The 23297-nt window shown below is 42.5% G+C and overlaps 1 protein-coding gene across 1 annotated transcript in view; it reads right to left on the reverse strand.

Moving 5' to 3' along the window:
• Positions 1–19225: 19225 nt before the first annotated feature.
• RCN2 (reticulocalbin 2, EF-hand calcium binding domain) overlaps positions 19226–23297 on the reverse strand; it is a gene marked incomplete at its 5' end in the record, with an annotated part of 7671 nt that continues 3599 nt past the window's right edge. Inside the window, 2 exons of the mRNA XM_009876877.1 lie at positions 19226–20019; positions 21076–21218. Coding sequence (XP_009875179.1) covers positions 19867–20019; positions 21076–21218 — 296 coding nt within the window. The remainder of the gene's footprint in view (positions 20020–21075; positions 21219–23297) is intronic.

Consider the following 23297-nt stretch of genomic DNA (forward strand, 5'->3'; position numbering starts at 1 on the left):
TCCAATTGCTGAGCTGCTAGATTGCCATCTTGCACTTCCCTCTGGAATAAGGTAGGACAGAAGACTTCAAATGAAAGCAGAACTTCTCATCAGACTTCAGTTGTGCACCGGCTAGATATTCAGAAATAAGACGAAATGGAAATTTCACAAACTTCACAGCAGCATTGCAAATTTGGTGGCGTTGAGCAAACCAGTAGCTTCCCAGTGGCCTTTAGCTCTCTACGACATTGCAAGTTTTCTTCAAGAAGGAAATGGTTGGTTTAGGGTTCTGCTGACAAAAGAAATTTGCTGCTCAGCTTCCTGAGCCCTCGCCCTCTTCATTGGCATCCTGGACTGGCCGTGTGCTGTGCGTTGGGCATTCGTATAGTCAGGGCATGTTGCTTGGCTCTCTTGACGTTTTAATCACCCCGTGGTTTGCGTAGCTACAAAACGATGGCTGCACAAACACCACCTTAACTTTTGCAGGTGCTTTGCCGGCTGGCAGACAACAGGGGATAATGAGAAATGGGACAGGAGGAAGCCAGATCCCTTACTATTTTTAAATCAGAGCTTGACGTGGCTTTATGACACAGGTTTGAGGTGGCGGCATTGCTTTATATTTTCTTGATGTAGTGACTTATGACAGCAGCTACATCCATAAAGTAAGGTGGCTTCTTCCTGGGAGCCGAAAGAGAGGCCTGATGCGAGCATTTGCACCCACCCTTCCTAAGGCACCGTGCTGTCTTGCCATGGTGCCTTCCAGAGCCTGACAGATGGATGTGACAATGGTGAAATGAGATACTGCTTCAGTCTCCTATTGAATACCGTTAGCTACACAAAAGAAACTGGGAGTAAAAGAAGCAGAAAAAGAATCTTAAAAGTAGAGGATACTTCCATTTTCTACAAAATAATGTTCAGGGTTTATTTCTGTTTCTATTCCTTTTTAGTTCATCTGCTTCCAGGTCTCTTCTCTTTTATAAGGGAGCTCCTCTCCTCCTGCAAGCTCTGTGGGGTAGGTCCCAGACCACAGGGAGTGAGGCAACATGAAACAACCCTGATTGCTCAGGCACAGAGACAATTGCTCAGAAGTCAAACAGAGGCACTTGAACCTAACCTGCTTAGTTGGTACATTAATGCATTAAAAAACTGTGTGTCTTCCTCCTCCCTCTCTTAGAAAATTTAGAATTGTTTCTCATTAGTTCTGAAAAAGGTACTAAATACGACACGCTGCTGCACCCGTGCTCTGTGCTTCCCCTGTAAGATGAGCAAGGCATTTTGTTAGTGGTCTTTACTGGCAGCTGGGGAAGGGTAAAGCTTCAGGAGATCTTCCTATAGTCTTGCTGTACGAGGGGAAGGAATTGAAGTTTTACTTCATTTCTTAGTGAGGGTTATTCCAATAATTACATCTTACCATTTCCATTTTACAGGAGAACTTCACTACCTAAATAATAATTTTCAACATATCCTGTTACTCAATACGATGCAACACGTTCTTGCACTCCGTTAGTGTGGTGTATCACAAAGGCGTGGGGAGTTGTGTAATCCAACAGAACAAAATCAACTTTGGGTTTTAGAAATTCTTAAGCGGAGATGGTGGTGGCGTTTCTTTAAGTAAAGTCAAACTGTTTGTCCAGGTGGGACAACTGTGCCAGTATTATATTACCTTCTGGGAGGCATTTCTCCGTGTTTGCTCCCACTTACATAAATATATCTCCTGCCTCATACAAAAATAAACATTGATTAATTCTGGGGTTTTTAGGAGCTGTTGAATGAATGAGGTGTTTAGCTGGCCGTGCCCCCTTTCTGCTGCAAGCCCTTAGGGTATATAGGAAATGGGCAAGATCTGCAGAAGTGGTGCACGCTAAGGGAGGGCACCAGCACAGCTACTTTAGAACCCTTTGAGCTCTTTCGTCAGCCCAACCTGTCGTGCCCAAGGTGTCTGTTCACTCGAAACTGCCTTGTGTTTTAACCAGCAAGAAGGAAATTTTTGTTCCATTTACAAAGAAACTCAGCATTATCTGCCTTATGAGTGTTTTATGTTCTCATGAGCTTCTTGTGTAGGAAATAAGGTACTACTACTTCTAGAGCCGGGTGGGAAACAGTTTTCTTGCCCTGCAAATTTGTGTAAGGTTTACAAAGTCCACATTTTACCTCTTGACAGCAACAGAAAACAATAAAAAAGACCTTTGCATTGACAGAAAGAAGAAACTTGCTTTGAATCAGATCTGATTGAGACATCTTGCTGCCTTAGCTGGCACACTCTCCACCATCTGCTGCCTGTAGAGGAAAGAGGAATTTCATTTTAATCTCTCCTTCCTCTGTCTGGGAATCTACTGGGGCGGAGGGAATATGTGCCTGGACTCCTGGCTGTGAGGGTAGGGTAGACTGTGAGCAATGAAAGCTGCAGCTCCTGATCCAGGCTACATCTCCTCCCTGCAATGCTCCCAGGACCCCAGAGGGCTGGGGTTTGTGAATTTGGTCTCCTCTTCCCCTCTTTGGTTAGAAATTTCACCTTAAACTTCCATCTCCAGAGGAAACCTTCACCAATTGTGAACTTCTTCGTTGAAGCCCAGCTTTATCTTCCAAAACAACTCCCCTACTCCCAGTAAAATTGTGTTTTCCAGCAAAAAAAAGATTTTGTCCAAAATATGAGTCTTAACCAAAAGTGTGGCCGGGGTCTTCCAATGGCAGATGCCTCCTTTCCTTCTGGTCCTCCTGGGGATTTCTACCCTGCCCCCAGGGCTGTTCATCAGTCCTGACTTGTTCATAACCCTTCCTCAGTAATTACAGCACTTACTGCAAATAGCACGAAGCAATGAGGCTCAGACTTCAGTGCTGTTGACCATCTATTTCCTTATTTTCTTTACTCCCACCTCTTTAAAATTATTATTTTATTTGCTTTGAGGAATGAATTAGGCCTGGACAAACTGAGAGCGGCACCAAATAGCATCTTGGTTTGAAAAGCTGTTACTTTAAAGAAGAAAAAAGTTTGTGTTTACTTGCTCTGAATGGAACAACAGAAGCTGGTATCTCTGAGCTGGTCAATTTTCATTTAATTCTCAAGTCTAAGAGTAAATAACTGTTGCCTTTCATTTCAAGCAAAAATGGAGTTGCACCAAGGGGATTTTACCAAGAGCTATGGAAACTTTCAATTCCTCCATCTTGTTTGGTGACGTTTTCCCACCACTTTGAAGAAGCACTTTATTCCATTTATAGTGAGGGAGCAATTCTTTGGGGAACTGTAAAGCTGTTGGGATCTAGGTGCCTATTTTCAAGATTTTTTTTCCTTAACCTTGACACCCTGAGCAATGCTGAGTGACCCCTGTGCAGAGCCATACCCTCAGCCCTTGCCTTGTCCTAGCCTTAAATCCCCAAATTCTTACCGAATAACAGTGAATTTTGTGCATTATTGAACTGTGGCTGCTGAGAAAAGTTTTATTACAAAACCTACATTAATCAGATGAAAGAAGTGTCTTCTGTGCCATCTGCCAGCCATCTACCTTGCTGCAGTACGGCATGAAAACAAAATCAGTAAAAAAGGTCTTTCTGAGCTGAAGAATAACCAAAACAAACAGAATAAATCTGTTTATGAAGCAGCCTAATTTGCCTTCCATACAAGTATTCAATGGGTGTAACTAGATTGAAATTCAGAATCTTCCACTGTGCCTGCAAGTCAGCGCAAGGTCAGCGTCCCCAGTCAGTGACCGACAGCTTTGAGGAAAGAGAAGCGGCGCAACTCTGCGCTGCTGCATTGCGGGAGTGCAAGCCTTGGGGGAGGGAAGGGATGGGTCGTGAATCACTCAGTTCTGCAAGGGAAAACATATGTTGTAATGAGATTCAGAGGGAGAATCTGAGATTCAGCCTGGAGAAGCTGTCATGGGAGGAGAGGCTGAGGGCTGGGATTGCTCAGCCTGCAAAAGAGGTGGCTCGATGTGTATCAATACCTGGTAGAAGGGAGTAGGGGAGATGTAGCCAGGAATTCTTAGTGGTACCCAGTGGCTGGACAAGAGGCAACAGGCACAAATTGAAATACAAAATGTCCTGTTTAAGCATAAGAAGTTTATTTTTGCTGTAGGGGTGGTGACACAACAGTTTGTACAGGGAGGTTTTGGCCTCTCCATCTTTGGAGATACTCAGACGTGGTGCTGGGCGAGTTGTGTGGCTGGCCCTGGCTGAACGACCTCCAGGGGTCCCTCCCAAGCCCAGCTGTTCTGTGACTCTACCATCAGAAAATGCACCTCAGCTGGGCTGCTTTAGCAAACCAGGGGTTACCCTCTTCGACCTTTGCATGAAGCGCTGCTACAGACCCACAGGATCTGTTTCAAGCCACGTGTGACAAATACTCATTTAGGTTGTTTTCGTGAGACATGTCTGTGTACATGCGGCTGAAAAGAGAGTCAATGACTCAGTTATTCCATATTTAAAATGCGTGCTCATGGCACAGTCAAAGCTGGCATAATTAAGAACCCTTCATTTCTTTGAGCCCAAGCAAAACCAAATGACTTTTGCAGAGCAGGACAGATCAAAACAAGCCAGCTATAACTGTCAAAATATTAACAAAACTGTCACAGTGACTTCATCAATCAACCAATTCAGGTGGTCAAAAACCCTAGATGAGGCACTCAGTCATCAGAAAATTTTAATAAAACTTAATTACTTAACTATCTAATTATTTCAGTCACTGAACTAAAATGAGCTTTCTGTAAACCCATTAGTCTACCTGGCCTGGAAAGCCTTCTGCAGCCTTGGCACCACCTCGCTGCGTTTAAATGTCCCTCAGGTGCTCTTCCTCCTCGCTGGAAAGATACTCAGCCTGATGTGCCACGTGCAGGCCATAGCTGAGCATGTAACCAGGAGCTGCAAACATAAAACTCTAGTCCTTCCATTTGAGCTCATCACCAAGGAAATGAACCACCCCAAATATGCTGCACATCTGAGCTTTATTTTAGGTGTTGTGCTCAGCTCAGAAGCGAGTTGTGAAGCACCGGTGTTTCCATAGCCGCAAAAACTAATCAGGCTTTCTACTTGTGATTTCCTGTGGTTTCAATGACTGTTGTGAGATGGCACCCCCCTTGATGGGTGCTTCTCATCGCCCCACTGAGCTCAGCGTTCCTCCCAGATCAGCTGGGGGAATGTAGGAAGAAATTACATGTAAAAAAGAGAACAGAACGGCCTCCTCCTTGGAGATGAAGTTGACCACACAACACAGACATCAGCTGGGCAATTGGTTCAACTTTTTCAAGTTGGTTCCCCCTTTATTCCCCGTTTCCACACACGTCCACCAGTGAGGCTTGCCCTGGATGTGAGCAGGGCCACAGCCGTACACCTGCCTCTAGTCACGCTTTCTGGCGTTCAGAGCGCTGCAGTATGTACCGACCACAGCGCCTGGCTGGTCTGCGTGCCAGCGTGCGGTGAGATTATTTATTTTAATTTGCCTTGTATCAGTAGATACAGAGGAAACTGGTGCAATCCGATTCAAATGAAACTCAGTAGGGAACCTCTTGCAAAGCTGAGGTGCCAGGGTGAAAAGTTTGGCAGCCACATCCTTCCCTGCCCAAGCTCGGCCGTGCCCAGGGTGCCGGGGGCTGGCAGGAGCCTTCAAGAGCTCTGGTTCCTCCCTCCTGACAAACCTGCCCAGTCTCACTTCCTCCTCGCAGACCTGCTTCTGAACAATGAGCCCTGCAAAATGTAACCTCTGCAGGAAAGTTGGGTAGCTCCTGGTGCAAACCAAGACCACTTCCTTTTTTGAGTAGAACAGTTGATGTTGTGTTTCTTCACTATATTCCCTAGTAAGTCTAGAAAATAGTTTTGCCGTGAATTTTTATAATTATCTCTGCGCTCTTGCACCACGTTTAAGAGTCTTATTAGAAGTTAATTTATGAAATATATTACGGTGTTTTTAGCATGTATTATATATGCTGTGTGAAAATGCTACCGTAACAGTTGAGAGGTTCACCTACAAAGTCAGCTTTGCATTGAACTTGATGTAGAATACAGCGCTAAGTCAAACCAAGGAAGATCAAGCAAGCATCTTTGTTTGTAACAGGCTCTTTTTCTTAAGTGCTTCCACGACTTCCACTGCTGTAGCCTCTGACCACAATCATGTCTGCCACAGAGCCTGGAACCTGGTAACAAGAAGTCAACAGCCGGGCAGGGAGGCAAATTGTGCCATCTCATATTCAAGGCCTGCATCATATTTGCTGGCCCCTCTCTCCAGTACACTTGTGCTTTTAAACATGAGATGTGAGGATCTCCAAGCCCTGAGCTCATCCCACAGCGGAGAACAAACAAGCATTTCTCACTTTAAGCTTTTTTTTTTTTCCCTATGCACCCTAGGAGCCCATGACACATTGTCAGAATTGACTTGGCCGTTTGAGTTTGATTCAAAGCTGCCCAAGGGAAGAGGTTTGCTCCCACTCAACTCTGGGTACTTTGGAGCCTGCCCCAAAAGCAAATGGCTCCTGTAAAAGTCTTCCTCCTTCCCCCTTCCAGGGTGGGTAAGGCAAAGCCAGTAAATGGTGCCAGTAAGCACTTGCCTGCCCCTTGGCCAGAAGTAGCTGCAGTTCACAAGCTTGCAACTGGAGTGTTGAGCAGCATATTAGAATATAAAAAATAGAAGGAAAAGGCAATGAGAAGACTTTCTTGGTCTCATTTTATGTTCTTGTATTCATCATTTGCTTTACCTCTTAAAGAGACTCAGTATTTGTGACAGAAGGGGAAATAGTTTCTTGGTTAGTGGGTTTTTGTGACCAAAAAAAGAAATTAATGTTGCTCAGATCTCTCCCTGTTAGTGTGACCCTATTAATAGGAAAGTGGGCTGGTGTTGCAGACAGACTCCCCATTAACAGGGGAATGTACCTACCTGCCTAATATGATGCAAGAGAAGACAGGTAACATTTGCACAGCAGCCCAGCAGAATGTTAATCCACGAGCAACTGCCCTGCATTGGCTATCAAAACAAATTTGCATTTTCATCTCACTAATATTTTCCAAAAAAGTATTATCAAAGGATAGAACACTTCAGCTAAGAAGCACATTATAGTGGGGGCTTTGAGCAACTTTGCCTTAACCGTTATCGAGTGTGTGGAGGATATAGACCCAAAACTTATAATTCAAAAATTACTGGGTTTAGCCCAGGCCCATGCTACAAAGAAAATAAAAAGAATTGCAGAAGTGCAAAACTTCTAGTATAGTACTATCACTGCTACATTTAATAAGGGAAAAGAGAGATTAAGTCACTGCTACATTTAATAGAGGAAAAGAGAGATTAAAATTTGTACCTGCTGTGAGGAACAATTTGCATTTTCCTGAATGACAGCACACCCTGTTCTTATGAAATTTGAGGAACTTTGGGGATGAATGAATGGTGCTTTTTCTCTGCTAGGTGGGGAAGACCTGCTGATTTTAGAGTTTCTTTACATATTTTACATTGTGATAGATACTAAAGAAACTTCTTCCTATCCAGAAGTTTACCGATGGTAAAAGGAGGGAGTTGTTGCTCAGGTGTACCCTGTCAGAGTGAATTACAGGGAGCGGGTGCAGTGGTGTCCTTTAGGCAGGTCATGTTGCTCAGGGATCCTTACTGCGTGATGTGCTGCGGTGCAAATGTACTTTTTGGCGTTTAGTCGTAAAGATGGTTTTCGTCCATGGCACAAATCAAATAATGGAGATAATTGCTCACCGAAGCAAATTAAGCAAATACATTTTTCTCTCTCACTAATAGGCATAACAGAACCTTATGAATGCAAAAATAATTGCTGATCTTGCGATTTGGGGCGCAAGCTGTACTCTTTGCTGCGTTGTGCAATATCCTGTAAGTTTTCTTCTTGAAAGACTTATTATTGCAGAGCTAAAACTGCCATCCTGCAACTGGATGTGTTTCTGCCCTGTTCATCAAGCTTGGCAGTACAATGTTTCCAGGCAAACAATATGAAAACCAAAGATTCTCTGCTTCAAGGAAGGTGTCAGCTTCAAAGCTAAGCAAGGATTATAGACATGTTAACGTGACTGAGCGCAGGAGAGAAGTTTAGGGAAAAAAAAGAACTGGCCTGGCCAGATTGTCAGCTAGCATTAATCACCCTAACCCTACTCCAGCCCATGGAGTATGCCTGATTTATTCTCACTAGAGAATGCCAAATATACCAGTTTTTAAAGTGAGGTTGCCTGCTTTTGAAGGAAGTCCCGAAAAGCAAAAGCTGAAGCTCCCAGGGTAGCGCTGACTTGCAGTTCTGTCCTACCCTCTGTGCGGTTAGGAGCTGTATAAAGGAGGAAGCATGGAGAACCTCATATAGGTGTGGTCTTGCACAGTTAGGGTTAACATCAAAATTAACTTTTGTATTTCCTCCTTACGTTTTGGGTTTGTTTGTTGGGGTTTTTTTAACTGTTCAAATCTGATACTGGAGTGGGGGTGGGGAGGGCTTCCTGGAAGCGCCGGCGGGAGGTGGTTTGCTGTGATGTGTTCTTGTGTCTGCCCCGCTGTTTCAAACCAAGAGAGGGTTTACCCCAAAGGGTGGATGGGTGCAAGGAAAGCACAAACTGCAAATACTCCATAAAGGGTCTCTTCTGTTTGGCCTGATAAGGAAATAGCCTTCATGCCTTTCTTGAAGTCACTCCTAGATGCTGGAAAAATGACTGCTCAGACAAGAGGCAACTAACATCCTGTTTACCCAACTTTAGAGTTTTGTTAGTTTCTTTTTTTTCCCCTTAAAACCTCTACTCCAGAAGCAATTGCAAGAGAACATCAGATTGCCCTTGGGAGAGAAATGACTAGGGTGTTTTCACCTTCTAACTGCAGAGAAACAGCAAGACGCCGAAATTTTCTCAACCAACAGTCAAAATAACAAGAGCAGAGCATATCTGCTCACTTTAGCATTCCCACTTTATAAGCCAGCTGTGAGGGCTTGGCCTTAGCTCTCGAGGGTCACTGCAAGCATTTTTTCGATCTGTGCTGGTGTGTGACTCCTGGGCACCCACACGCCTTGTGCATGGCCTCCTGCTCCCAGCCGCAGCCGTGGGCTCCCTACGTGGGGGAGCAACAGCCTGTTGCCCGCAGCCGGCCGGCTGTGCTCTCCGAGCCTCCGGACTGTCATTAATGACAGTTCACCTGCTCAGGGAGGCTGCCTCTAACACCGAAGACACTCGGCAAGCAAGTGCTCTTGGGACTCTGAGACAGACAAACCTGTGTCCCTTTCAAAAGTGGCTTCTGGACGTAGCACAGGAACTGGGAATGTCAGTGGTTTTGTGTGGATTGGCTATAATTCTTTACAACGTATTCTTCTGCCTAGGATCAAACACGCTGCGAACAGCATGCTTTTACTTGGAGACAGATTTGCTTTTTTTACTGAAGTAAATTTAAAACACACAACAGGATTAAATTAGCTTTAAACTATATATAGAACTAAGCTGTATTTTAAAAGATTTTTAAATACAGACATATTTAATATAGGAAACTCATAGGAGATGCTCACTTACCCAAAATGCATCTTTAAACTGCAGCTGTGTCATTATTATTGCTCTGTGGAGCGGGAGGAATCCTTCAGCAAGTTGGTTCTCGGGTGAGAGCAGCAGCCACAGCGCTGAGCTCTGCTGCCTTAGCCCAGCTGAAGCAGAAAGCGAAGCACATCCACAGACCTGTCGCTTCTGAAGTCAAGCTGGTGAAAAATAGCATCGGGCAGTTTCAGGCAGCTCCACGTAATGACCTGTGGCTGCGAAGGGACCGAGGGGAAAAGCTCTTGCTCACCCACAGAGACATGCACACACTCAGCACCCTAACCCCAAACTCTTCTGGTGAACAGTTAATATTGAAATGAGGAAGCACGGAGAGGTCAAATGATGTCAGGCTGCTCATTGCAATGTATGCGTGTGAGCGGCTGGCAAATTGAAACAAAAGAAGTGGCAAAATTCAGTTATATTGTTTGATCAGCTACAGGAGGAGAGAGAGCGATTAAAATGCAAAGGAAACCAGCACAATGCAATGAGATCAGCCGTGGAGGAAATTGGAATCAGAACATTATCTAAAGCTGCGGTCTTGCAGAGAAAAAGAAGCAAAAGAAATGCATGTGCCACGTTTCTCTAGCTCCTTCTGGGGCTGGCACAGGCCCATGTATTTGCACATGGGTAGTGTAGCTCCAGGTTGCATTTTGCAACCAAAAGGGCTTTTCAAGACTCTGGTTAAATTAAGAACACTAAAGTGTGCAGGTGTCTGCACTTTTAGACACCTGTATTTCTATATAGAGAAAATTTCACATTTGCATGCCCTCATGTCAACGTTTATATGAATAAGTGAGACATGTGAAATTTAGAAGTAAAATCCAAACTCCTGAAAAGAATTGTGGTTAAAGTTTATGAGCACCAGGACCTGAGGTGAAGCATCACAGACATCTGAACTGGCCCCACACCCAGCACACCGCTGGCATCAAGTACTTCAGAGAGCTGGTGAAATAAGCTAACCCTTCTGGTACAACGCACCTGCAAATAAATGCTGATGAGGTAGTATGTCCAACACTTCCGCGAAACCCTCTTCAAAATATCAGTCCCACAAGTGACGTTGCCTCTGTTCACCTATTTAGGATGTTTTAATATTCACTGGTATTTTCAAACCAAAAGGAAAAAATTCCTTGCTGTGGTTGCCCATGCACAAACATGTCCTTCCTCACCAAGAACACCCCAGGACTTATTTAGTTATAACTGGGTAACGTCGCTCCTGATGCCCAGGTGTTGATTTTTTCTTGCTTTCCCCGCAGCACCAGCCACAGGGGCAGGTTCTTGAGTGGTGAGGAGATCTTGTGACTTCGCTGAGCTCCAGTGGCTCACAGAGATCTGCCTGGGGAGACCTGCAGCAGTTGGTGGCTGGAGTCGTCAGGAGTCATTCAGTGAGCAATTCGTAGATGGTATTTTGGAGAACTGGGGAGTTTCCTTGCTGCTGCTCTGAAGGAGAGAGGGAATGCACAGAGACTTTGAAAGGGAAAATGAAGTGAAAAGGAAGGAGGGCAAAAGAGAGAGTTGGTAGGGGCAGCAGTGAAACTGCCTTGGTTGTCATGAGCAGCAGGAAAAATCATCATCACAAGAGAGGGATGGAAGGAGAAATATGAGGATTCACTCACAGAGGGTGCTGAAGAGGAATGAGGGAAGGTTTCTTCCAGAAGGGAAAGTTCCCTGAAAAAGTGTATTTTGAGGGCATGGGCACCAGTCATAGTACTTGATCAGTACGCAGGAAAAAAAAACAAACCCTAAGAATTAAAAAAAGAGTGTCTTTTAAACAATGTTTTATCTATCTTTCTAAACTATATGTTTCCTATTAATATTTCCAAATTACAACTTTGTTTTGCAACAGACAGCTTTGTTACTGTTGGGGTTCATAAAAATGCATTGGGTGCATTTTGGCCCTCCAAGACGATATGCTACTTTCTCATTATTTTTAGTTTGGACTTCAATCAGAAAGCCAGTTATTGGATTGAATCTCACCCTGAGCTCTGTCCCCTCACCTGGGCTGTCCCACCTAACAGAACCACTGTAGCACAGCCACCTTCCTGCCAGGGATGCCTCTCTGAGTACCGTAAGCACGGGCAGTTAGCTTTGCTTTGCTGAGGATGAGTTTCTCTCTTAGCGTTGGCTGCAGAAGAGCCTAGGCCAACCGTGTTGCTCCTTCAGGCATTTTGATGAGCTGTTGGAAATTAAGTGGTGTGAGCTGTAGTCCCTGGCTCTGCCGAGGCAGAGCTGTTGGGCTTCATTTGGAACAGTCACTGCTCACACGTCTCAGTGTTGCTGGTTTATGTCCAGAGGGTGCTGTGCCTCGCAGGGGTAGTCGGGCTTTGCAGGGCTCTGGCAGACAGAGGAAAATATCTCAGCTTTGCAGCTGAAGAAACTAAAACCTATAGCAAAGCGTCCTGGCAAATACACTGGTGCTAGAAGTGAAGGCCTGGGATGGGGTTAGTGGGATGCCGACTAGAGAGTCTGGTGGGTCTACTACAGCTGCTGCTTTGCAACTAGTTGTTGTAAAGCTTGTATCATTTACAGACCTTGAAACAGTACCCAGAAACAGCAGCTACCAGTAGCTCTCTTTTTAAAAAGACACACCAGCCTCCCGACCACTTGAGAAACTCATCGTTGTCCCTTTCCCAACCAAGTGTGTCAGGATAGTCTTGTCAGTCTTTTGTAAAACTCTCATGATGCATGTTGCACTTGGAGAAGAATCTTCCTAAAATCCTCCTCTAAACAGGAACAAGACAGCATTACTGCCAGTTCTTAAATGCTGTGTCTCGTGATTGGGCTGGTATTTTGATGTGAGTAGCCTGAGTTGTATGAAGGGGAGGGAGGGTTGAGGGAAGGGGAGCAAAATCGATGAACCTTGCTACTCTGCTGACTCCTATCATGCCTTCTCCTGAACTTCCAGCGGCCAAGGGGTTTAGGTCATTGTCATCCTAGTGAGTGGGGCTGGCGTGGCAATGACAAGTGATCAGCCACTTGGTTGTTTACTTGGTTATTGACAGGCTGAGTGCTTTGGAAACCTGCAGGGCCTTTCATCTCCCCTTCCTCACCCGTTTGACGTGGCTTTTCATCTAATCTTTGTACACAACTCCACTCAGAAATTCAGAAGTGTCAATAACAAGTCTTAAGGGGAGCTTCCACAACAGCCACTGCAGCTCCCTTCTCACTAGCGCTCTGAAAGATTAAAAATCAAGTATTCTGTTTGGTAAGGCCAAGGATCAGCCCCTAAGACAAAGTATTGTTCTTTTTTTTTTTTTTTCCCAGTAATGAAGCTGGCAGGAAACTGCCATTTGAGTCTGTTCTTGGATATGACAGTAGTTAAAATATGAAAATAGTGCCCACAAACGGGGTTGCACTTATCCAAGGCTTCGAGCAAGATGTTCTTCACAGTTAATGCTTCTGATTTTGGGTAGTCTGATGGAATCAACAGTGAACTTTTTAGTCTATATAGAAAGAGGATGAGGGAGTCTATGAAAAGTATTCAGACACTATATAAAGAGATGCTGAACACTCAGGTTGCATTTTTCCAACCCGCTCAGATATATTGTGGGCCCTTTGAATCACTGTGAAATGAAAATGGAGAATAGAAGGCACTTCTACAGTCCTTCAAAGCCACTGTAACAATTCCATTGAAAAGGTATGGCTTCATGACGGTTGATGTAAGCTGGTCATGTTCAAAATTAAAACAGTCCAATCTCTGATGTCTTACTGAGTCCTAAAGTCACCAACAGCAATGAAACCACTTGCAAAGGAAAACCACGGCTCAAATAGACAAGCATTTTAGCTGGTTAGCTGCACCTGCTGTTTCTATTTCCATACAAATAGCTATCTGAATTTCACTGCAAGAAATGTGAGGGGCTTTCAAATTATCCACGATCGTGCCAATTTCAAAAATTTTAAATCACCTTGCCTTCTGTGAGGAGCCAATCTCTGTTCCCATAGAAACAGGAACTGCAGCCTGCGAGCATCCGGCTTCACAGCTCCTCGGCACCCACCCGTGGCTGAGTGCTGCCTCAGAGCCCACCATATCAGCTCTGGTCCGCCCTGCAACGAGCTCCCCTTGCTTCTTTCAGGAGGAACTATTTGAACGTCCTTCCAAAAGCGTCGCCTCACAGTGCCAGACAGTCCTGCTGGCATTTTGCTTCAGTAAAATTGACAGCTAACACAAAGATTAATTGCACAGACTGTGCTTGTAACCAGGATCTAGCATTTCATAGTGGTTCCCCATAGAGGCCTTCGGTGAAAGCTGGACCCAGTCCCTGATGTTTTACCCAAGAGAAAGATAATCATAGACTTCACCATAATTATAAAGAACACAAATGCATTTCCTCTAAAATTAACATCGTGATACTCTGTATATACTAAAATTACTGTTCGTATCACAGAAACGTGGGGTCTTTCTGTGCTTGGTACATGTTTAAATGTGGTTAGTTACCATCCTTACTCCTGAAGGAGTTTCAAAGGCAAAAAATGGAGAAGAAAAACACAGTGGGAAAGTGCAGTGTCACAGGAGCATTGATTAACATGAGCAGTATCTGGTACTTCTTTGGAGAGAAGTACAACTACTTTGTGAAAGAGAGAATGAAAAGATCTGGGTTTCTCTCTCCCCTTCTTGTCATAACTTCAGGTACCTGCAGAAAGATGCTTTTTATTTCTCTGACACCTTCTGTACGTTTTACCAATATACCAGCTTTCTCCATTCTGTTAATCCACAGGCAAGCACTGTTCATTTGCAAGTATTGCATATTCATTAGGCAATGCGTGCAGGGCTGAAGAGGTTTCCACTTCTCAGAAAGGACTCTTTGAATACTGCAATTCCGGAAAGAAAGCAGGCTTCAAGCTCACAGAAACATCAGACAGAAGTTCAGGATATACTTTGCAAAAAAAATAGTCGTACCTGATTGAGACTACAGGAGGTATGTGCACAGGCAACAGCTGTTCAGGTTGGCATTTGCGAAGGTGCTGCTACATTTTGTGAAAAATTATGGTATCTTCATCTCAAGCCATTGGACCTTTGTCTGAAATACGCATCTCCAGCAGGTCTGTCTCTGTACAAAACGGCCCTTCTTTAGTAATACAGTGAATTTTTAGCATCAAGGGAGGCAACCATTTGAAGTCCTTCAGCATATTTTAGCAAATGTTTTGCGTATTTGCTCATTTAGAAAGATTGCCAATTGTTTTACGATTTTTTTCTGAGTAGAAATGCAAAACTGTAGCAAAGCGATAGCGAACATCTGAAACATCTTTTCAAAAATCTTTCAAAAGCAAAACTTTTCTGGATAAATTTTTTTAATGTTAATTATTGTTAACAGTGTGAAATATTAAGGTGTAGTTGTTTCAATTTCCAGACAAAACGTAATTTACACAGTTCAGGCAAAGCAGTTTAATCTTGGTTAGCACTGTAATCCTCCACCTGTCTGAGCAAACAGTCAAATATTTTGCCACATACTTCTGCCTCGATAGGTAGAAAGAGGAAAAGGGAACTGGTAAAAGCATTTGTGCTTTTTGCAAACCTGAAATGCCAGGAATACTGATCAGCTGAATCACATTTCAGCTAAGAAAGTGATTATGCCTGATGTTTACCATTGCTCAGCCTTGGTTTTCTACTGTTGAAAGAAAGGTTTATTACTGGCTTTCTCAAAGCAATTCAACTTTTTCTGTATTTATAGTGAATTTCTTGTGGATTGTTTTTTCAGCTTCTTCCTTTTTCTTTGATAGATAACCGGGGCTGGTAAAATAACATTATTCATGAGCAAGTATTTCCTTACACCTCCATTCAGAAACGTTGGTACCCATCCATGTGAGGAGCATTTAGGGAGCACAAAGGATTCTGCTCTAAGGACCAAGTTCTTGTGGAATTACTCTTTAATGTGGGTTTTCTTCTCAAAATAATTCATAGCATATAGAAAATATGTAGCAAAATAAGCACACCTCGCCAAATGGTTTACATAGGATCACTTTAAACAGGATTATTTGTGCCTCCTGGTCTCCGCTTCAGTCTCCTGCTCCAGGCGGAGCTAACTTCAAAGATAGATCAGATTGCTCAGGACGTTTTTGAGCTCTGTCTTCAGGGTGGAAATTCTTTCAGCACCCCTCTGGGCCCATTTCACTGCTTAATCATCGCTACAGTGAAATGTTCATCTAGTCAGAATTTCCCTTGCTGGAACTTGTGACTGTTGCCTCTTGTCCTTTCGCTGCGCACCTCTGAGAAGTCTGGCTTGTTTATACCAGCAATGTCGTTTTGCTTGTTCCGTCACCCATCCACTTTCCTGGAGATGAGCTGTGCTTTCAGTAGGGTGTGTTTTTGTAGATTCTAAACGTATGGGCTGCTTCGTGATCTGGAAAACTCTGCAAACGTAAGCTCTGTAATATTGATACTTCGTCTGCTTGCTGTGATATTAGTCTTCCTTTGCCCTTCACCTGTTATTTTTACATGCAGTATTTGTTTAGAAATTAAATTTTCCGAGATCCTTGATTTTCTAACTGCATATCCTCACTGAGTTCAGCTAGTATTTGTTGCCTGAAAGTGTCTCTCACTGAAGCCATCGTCCAAAGAATCATCCTAATGCCAATTCCTACTGAGCTGGGGACTGCCCCTGAACTAGGGGTGGCTAATTTTGAGGATGAGGTTACCTTGCCAACAAGAATGCTCAGTCTCTCTCTAAGAAACCTGACTGGTTAGTACCTGGAGACAAAGTGCTTTTACCAGCTTTAACATCTGAATTGGGAATATTCTGCTTACAATGCGAGCTCAGATATAAGAGGCCAGAGACCGTCAGTACAATGTGCTGAAGTAGGATGCCTCTTCACCTCAGACCTTCCTGACAAAGAAAGTGAGGCACTTAACCTTCACTCTCTCTCTTTTTATTCCTGTAAGTCAAAGCTAAGGTTTCAATTCTGAGTTAAATCAGACGGGCTGTTTCAAGGTGTTCCAGCTTACCACAACCTGAGCTGTGCTCACAAAACTTCCACACGTAGAAGTTGTGCAGTTTAGTTGAATAAAACCTTGTTCCTCAAAGGGGGATTCTGGGATGAAATGTAGCTTTAGCTCAATCTGCTTTTGCTCATTTTTGCCTCATCTTTGTTGTTTGGTGAGGTTTGTGATTGGAGAGAAAATGAAAAAGAAGCCAACTTGCAATAGCAGTGGGACAGACAGAACACAGAGAGAACGCCAAAGTACTAAGTCCCTAAAAAAAAAAGCACAAACAGTCCTTTAGTTCTTCAAAGTTCGTCTTCTTGGCTATCACACACAGGCTCTGCTGCATGTGCTGCTGGAGGAGGCATAGAGTGAGGAAGAACAGGATTCCTTCGTGTGCCTCCAAGAGGTCTGTCTGCTTGGCAGGGCACTGTGGTTGGACGCTCCTTCAATACAAACCAACAGCCCAAGACATGGTCCTTTCTTCCAGAGCGTCCTTGTGGTTGAGCACATGTTGATTATGGCTAAAGTTTGGGTGTTGTGGAAAACCTTCTCGAAAACCTGGCAGAGGGGAGTGAGCTACCAGACGCTGCTCTCGGCCTTCACCAAACCGAGAAGCTCGGAATTTTCTACAAAGAACAGGGCCGACAGGACACACAAAGACTAGGCTGGCCGGGGTTACTTTATGTGGTTTGCAGGCTCTGGTAATCCTGGATTCAGCACCAGTTGTGCCTTCTATAGATCATAGATCATAGAATGGCCTAGGCTGGAAGGGACCTTAGAGATCATCTCGTCCAACCTCCCTGTTTTGGGCAGGGACGCCACCTCTCGACTAGATCTGGCAACACATCGAGACTGAGCAGGAATCGAACCCGCGACCTCAGTGTTGGTCCTTGTTGCCAGCATCGCGCTCAAACCACTGAGCTAAAATTATGCCACACTGCAGTGCTGAAAATCTCTGCTCTGACTCACTAAAACTGAAGTTTCCATTTAATTTCCACCCACAGGGAAACCGTTATAGGTTCTAAGAGATTCTTTGCTTCATCGCACGTTGTCTTCAGCATAGTTTAAAAATGCTTGGTAAGGGACTCTGTCAGTGCGACCCTGGAATTACCCACACTACTCTCGTGTAGAATGTTTGGATAGATATTGCTGAATGCCAGTGGTGGACTGCCAATGGGGGCAGCCTAAACACCAGATTAAACTATCAAAAGCCACAGATTTTTCTAAGATGGTGAAAGCACTATTAAGTTTTTAATCCTCAAGTGAAAGAAGCCTAATATCTGAAACATTATCAGGAGTCTACAATAATTTACTCTAGGAATTACAGCAATGCTCAACAGAATACAACCGTTATCCAGGGACTGAGCTTTGCACTTCTCCAAATCCACATTTCAGGTACATTAACAATGACATTGTTTTCTTTAGAAGTACTGGTTCTCTGTGCCCATAATACTCCATTAAGAGCTGCAAAGTGACGAAAGCTGTAGTTCTATTTCTGTCTGACAGCGAGCTAAGCTCGAATAATGCCTAACAATTTGCCCACAGAAATATTAAAATAAGCAATAAATTGGATGTTTGGTACAAAGCCCGAGATGTGGAGTGTATAAATGCGATGCTGTTTGGTATTTTGCTGGTCTCAATATACCTCTTCTTAGTCTTGGTTTATGCAAATCATTGCAATCCAGCAAATGACTTGGGGCTGAGTCCAAGAGCAAAGGACTGTGGCATCCTTCCAAAGGCGTTCTTTTTTCTCCTCAGTTTGGAAGCTGAACTTTCAAACTGATGGCATTTTTAATACTGAGTAGGCAGGTGAATCTATCATTAAGACTTGTTTAAAAATTCCATAAAGAATAGTAACGAATGGACAACTTCTAGTATGTTTCAAATCAACAAAGACAACAACTGTTTTAATACTCCTGGACACACTGGATTTCATCAGACTTTTCTTTCTTTATTTTTTTTTAAATCAGGGCAATAGTTGTACTCACAATCCCAGGAGCCAAAAAGAACAAATATGTTTGGAAGAAAAACCCAATCATGAAAAGTGAAAAGGCACTTTTTATTTCCATCACTGTGCTAGCTAAAAAAAATAGGGTAAAAGTATATGTAATTTTGTTCTAAATGAAAATCACTAGCCTTCTAATGTGATACTTCAACGTTTAATGTGTTGTAAGAATAAATAAGAGATGGTATATTGGGAGAAAAACCAAGAAAGAACTAGTTGCTTTTATTCAAGAAAAAGAGAGTTGGGATGAAGGAACACATTAGTCAAGAAGAACACTGCCAGAGCATTATCTAGGAGTTAAAAAACCCCTCAATACAGTACACAATCTGTTCTGTGAGGCTTTGTCTTTCGTTTAGAATACTCAGCTAATTTCTGTGACTTTCTAGGAGATAAAAAGCAAATCTATGTACTTTCCTAAATTGAATCTGTTGTGCCATTAACCTTTCAGGCTGTTTCAAATGATCACATAATGGGACCGTACTCACTTTTATGAATGGTAATCATGGAGCTTTCACCCAAAGTTAACTTTTAGGGGTTATTACTACAAATATTAGGTAATGCCTTGCTGCTTTGGAGTTCCATATATGGCAAAGTAAAAAAAAAAAAGCAAAAACCAAACATAAAAAACCACAAACGCTTTTGTAAACTTGTCAAGAAAATGCAAAGTGCACACGTTGCTTTTTTTGAATCTTCTTTAGCCTCTAGATGAGATGTGTCTTTGGTTTATAAAAGCTAAGAACTTAGCCACTGCATGTTATGTACATCGCTGACATTTGAAGGAGTCGTTGTGGGTGACCCACAATAAGTAATAAATTGACAAAACACAGAAAGGACATAATATTTTAAGTTTTAATCCAACAAATGAAAAGGGTCTTAACACTGTAAAATACCATTGTATTGCTAATAGTGTAGAATTGTACATTAAAAACAATTATTGTCTACAGATGTAAAAATAGCAAGTTTTATGATACAGTAAAACACAGTGTAGAAGCCATTTAAGTAGAAACCTCTTAAACAATTGAGGCATTAATCTAACTGTTTATCCAAACGTATTAAATAAAACACAGTTAATACTGACTAAACATGCCCCCACCTTCCCCACTCCCTGCTCTAACGAAACTAATTAGAAAAGAAAGGAGTCTCTCAGTTACTGTGGTTTGCATTCTGTTGAGAATCAGTCAGATTCTCCGTTTTCCTCAAGTGCAGTACGACTCCTCACAGTACAGTACCACCCCTGAAGGAATTTATTTCCCAGTGCTATATAGCTTTGGAAGTAAGGATTTAAGATTATTTTTGAAGGCAAGAAAAGGCCCAAGGTGGTCTGCAGGAGGGCAATTAAATTCTGAATGCAAATTATTTACACAAATGTTAGTATACTGTAATTGCAGCATAAAACTTGCAACATAGCTGATGAGTGCTTTTAACAAAAGCTCCGAATGAAAGAAAGAGAAGGAAAACAGATTACAAAATAAATAATCTAGAGTTCTTCATGGTAGAAACGTTCGTCATGAAGCTGCCTACCATAATCCGTTGCTTCACTGTTAAGAAACAAATCCTGGTTCTTAAGAATTTCTGCTTCAGACAGCTTTTTATCATCATTCAAATCCATTTCTTCAATAAGGTGAAGAGCCTTTAAAATAAATGGAACACCATGTGCGCAGTTAGCAGACACGAGCATTTGTAAAGAATGCGTTTGGAATGGCTTTCCCAAAGCCCTGCCCCAACACCATTATTTGTAACAAGCTAGACAGGATTTTACATTCAGAACAGAGCCCTTCTGTCCTCGGTTTGTTTCCCTTTGCCTCCTTTATCTGGTAGCAAAATCATAGTATCGAACCTCTACCCTCACTACCAATTCTAAAGCAACAAATCAATGTCAAACCCACAGCTGTACTTTGAGGGCAGACGACAGTATTAAACCAGCAAAGATTAATCGCAAGCCAGCTATGCAGAGGAACTTCAACTTCGGGTTCATGTTTTCCCTCATTTTCTGAGAGCAAAAGCTCACTTTTCTGAAAAAAACTGTCCAAGACTATGGGATGACAATGTCAAATGAAACTGCAAGTTAAAACAATTCTCAGATTTTTGGTTATTTATATATGACACAAGGAAGAAAGCTCAGCAGTAAAACAAAACAAAAACCCCAACTGCAGAATATTTTAGGCGTAGCTTATTTGTAAGGATTATGGATCTCAAAGCTGACAAGCTCGTGCAGCAGCTCTATTGAGCCTGCTGTTCCTGAGAAATAGAGTCCAAGGATTACATGGGTCTTGTTTTCACTTGCTAAACATCTACAAATACAGTGACGTAGAGAATCCTTCTGTTCCATGTTACAGTATGTAACCGCTTCTTTTAGTACTACATCTCCCTACATTTACCTACAATCACTAAAAAAATAACTGATTATTTAATACAGAGAAACCAAATAAGCTCTTTAAACACATAGAAAAGCACTTTGTTAATTTGTCAACATTGGTAAAACTAATAGGAACTTCCAATTTGCATAATGCAGTTAAGGGACCTGCATTCTTGTCAAACTGAAAAAAAGGTTAAAAATATTTGTAAATATCTACTAAGCATTCAAGTACTAAGATGTGATAAATCTGACTGCACCTATCATTTTGTTGTGATACCTTCAAAATTCTACTGCATTCATTAAAATCTAACCAGCAGTCAAAACACGTACCTCCTCTTGTGCAATACCCTGATTATTAGGTACTATCCAAGACAACAGCTCTTGAGGGTCCAGTTTTCCATCATTATCCTTGTCGTAGTCATTCACAAACCGATCCTTCTCAACAAGTATCCATTCTGGATCTTCCCTTGCAGCTAATAAGACACATTTGTCAAGTTTAAAGCCACTCTTGACCTTAAAGCAGACGTTTTCACCTTTTCTCCTGAGCAAATTCACTTCATCTCATAAAACATAACACAGAAATGACTTCACTAAACAAAGACGAGCCTTACAGACCAGTCCAAATAGATTCAATAAATGCATCTGCCTACGTATGAAAAAAAACTCACATAGAATAAACTGGAATTTAAAGATAAGGTAATATTGAGTTTGTAAATTTACAAAGCGGGTGTTAAAGTCAAGGCTTACCATCAACGGAACTGTTTAATATCGCCACAATCAGCTAAACTGATAGTGGAGCAAGTCTACTTAATATTGAATGTGCTGCCAGAGATGCTTTCCTACTTACTGGGACAGCTGACACATCAGTAGGAAAAGGTGAAAGCGGGTGCCTGAGATATCTTCCATTTGCAGTATGTACCTGGACTGAGTTAGGATTATTCTCTCCCATTAATGTGTTGCAATTGCATTGCAGACGCCGTGCTGAGAGTATCACGCGTCAGCAACGTGAGCAATACTACAGGTCTCAGAACTCGGTCACCTCGGCATGTAGTGGGCAGAGGGAAGTAGGGAAAAGTTTTAAATCCACAAGTGTCCCAAAAAGTAGGTAGATAAATAGTGTTTTGCAGCATATAGGATTATGAAATTATAAAGCCATACAGAGTTTCTAGTAACACTGTTCCCCTGCTTTAAGGATGGTCCATCTGTGACAGGTTACAGAGAAGTAAAGTTCTTGGGTATTGCAGGCTCAGTGGGCTCAGACCAATACTGCAGGCTTTCAAATTAGTTTACTGCCTCATTTATGTGATTGTTTTCTAGAATACCTGGAATATTATTATTATCTGTTTATTTCTATCCTTGTTTTACACTTACCCTATGCACTGGTATTGCATCCTGCAACCTAGCAAGCAACCTTAAATTGGTCTCTGACTCTTCAAGAAATTTAGAAATGATTCCTCAAACTGAGAAACATTGCAGACAGGCATGAACAGATATTAAGACTTCCTAAACCTTATGACAGTCAAAAGTAGTCGGCAACACCAGCAGATAAATAAGAGTTTAATAATAATTAGGCTTCTATTATAGAAGAACAAGAAGAGCAAAGTCTCTCTCCTTCCTTTCTAACATCTAGTTTTGCAAGTAGATTATCCCTTAATGGCACAACTCACCATACCCTGTTGCCCAAAACAAGACAATTATGAAACCAGACCCACCATGTAGTTTATTGTCATTTGAAAGTGTCCCGCAGGAACACTGTTTGCAGAAGAGATGGCCACTTGGAGAAAACCTGAAGTAGTTTCTGCAGTTATAGCTGATTCTGAATTCTTCCCAAAAAGTTTTAATGCCAAAGCTGTTATCTTCTCATTACTGCAAGAACCCTAGCAATAATTTCACTCCTTTCCAACAACTTCAGATAGACTGGCTTGGAAAAGCTTGTTTCCAAGTCAGAGCAGGAAAAAGATAAAGAATCTTGTAGCTGGTTCAGAGATCTATTGTTTTTTACTGGCTCTGGCAAAAAACCATGGCTATAAAAGGTGAAATTCCAGGTAGTTGACTGGAGTGACGAAAAACTGGCTCTATTCCCCTATTTCTCCACATTCTCCTATGGCTTAAATGTTTTCCCCAGCTAAGATGCTAGTCCACACTTAAGAATTAGCACTTCTTAGATCCAAGCCGACGTTCCACATGCCTCGAGCTTACTGGTCTTTTTGGAAGTGGAGGAGATATTTGCCCTATCTTGTAGCAAATCCAATACAGCCTGTAAAATATTTATCTATTAGCAATACAGCTAGAGAAAAGTATTGATAAAACACCAAGTGACTGCCCTTTTTCTCGTTAAAGAAAGAATCGAGCAAGTTTAAGGAAGGGCAAGAGTGGAAAAAAACCCCAAGATGTGAAAGCAGATAGGTTTTTTGATCTATGGTACAGTGAACAGACTCCTTACACTTCCCCTCCACCTCTCTTAAAACACACGCAGCTTCAATCCTTCTAAAGCAAGGCTGAGAGCTGCCTTCTTAGGCTGATAAAGGCCAGGAAAGTTTAACCTTAGATTC

This window comes from Apaloderma vittatum, unplaced genomic scaffold, assembly GCF_000703405.1.
Source record: "Apaloderma vittatum isolate BGI_N311 unplaced genomic scaffold, ASM70340v1 scaffold20959, whole genome shotgun sequence".
NCBI classification, from domain to species: Eukaryota; Metazoa; Chordata; class Aves; order Trogoniformes; family Trogonidae; genus Apaloderma; species Apaloderma vittatum.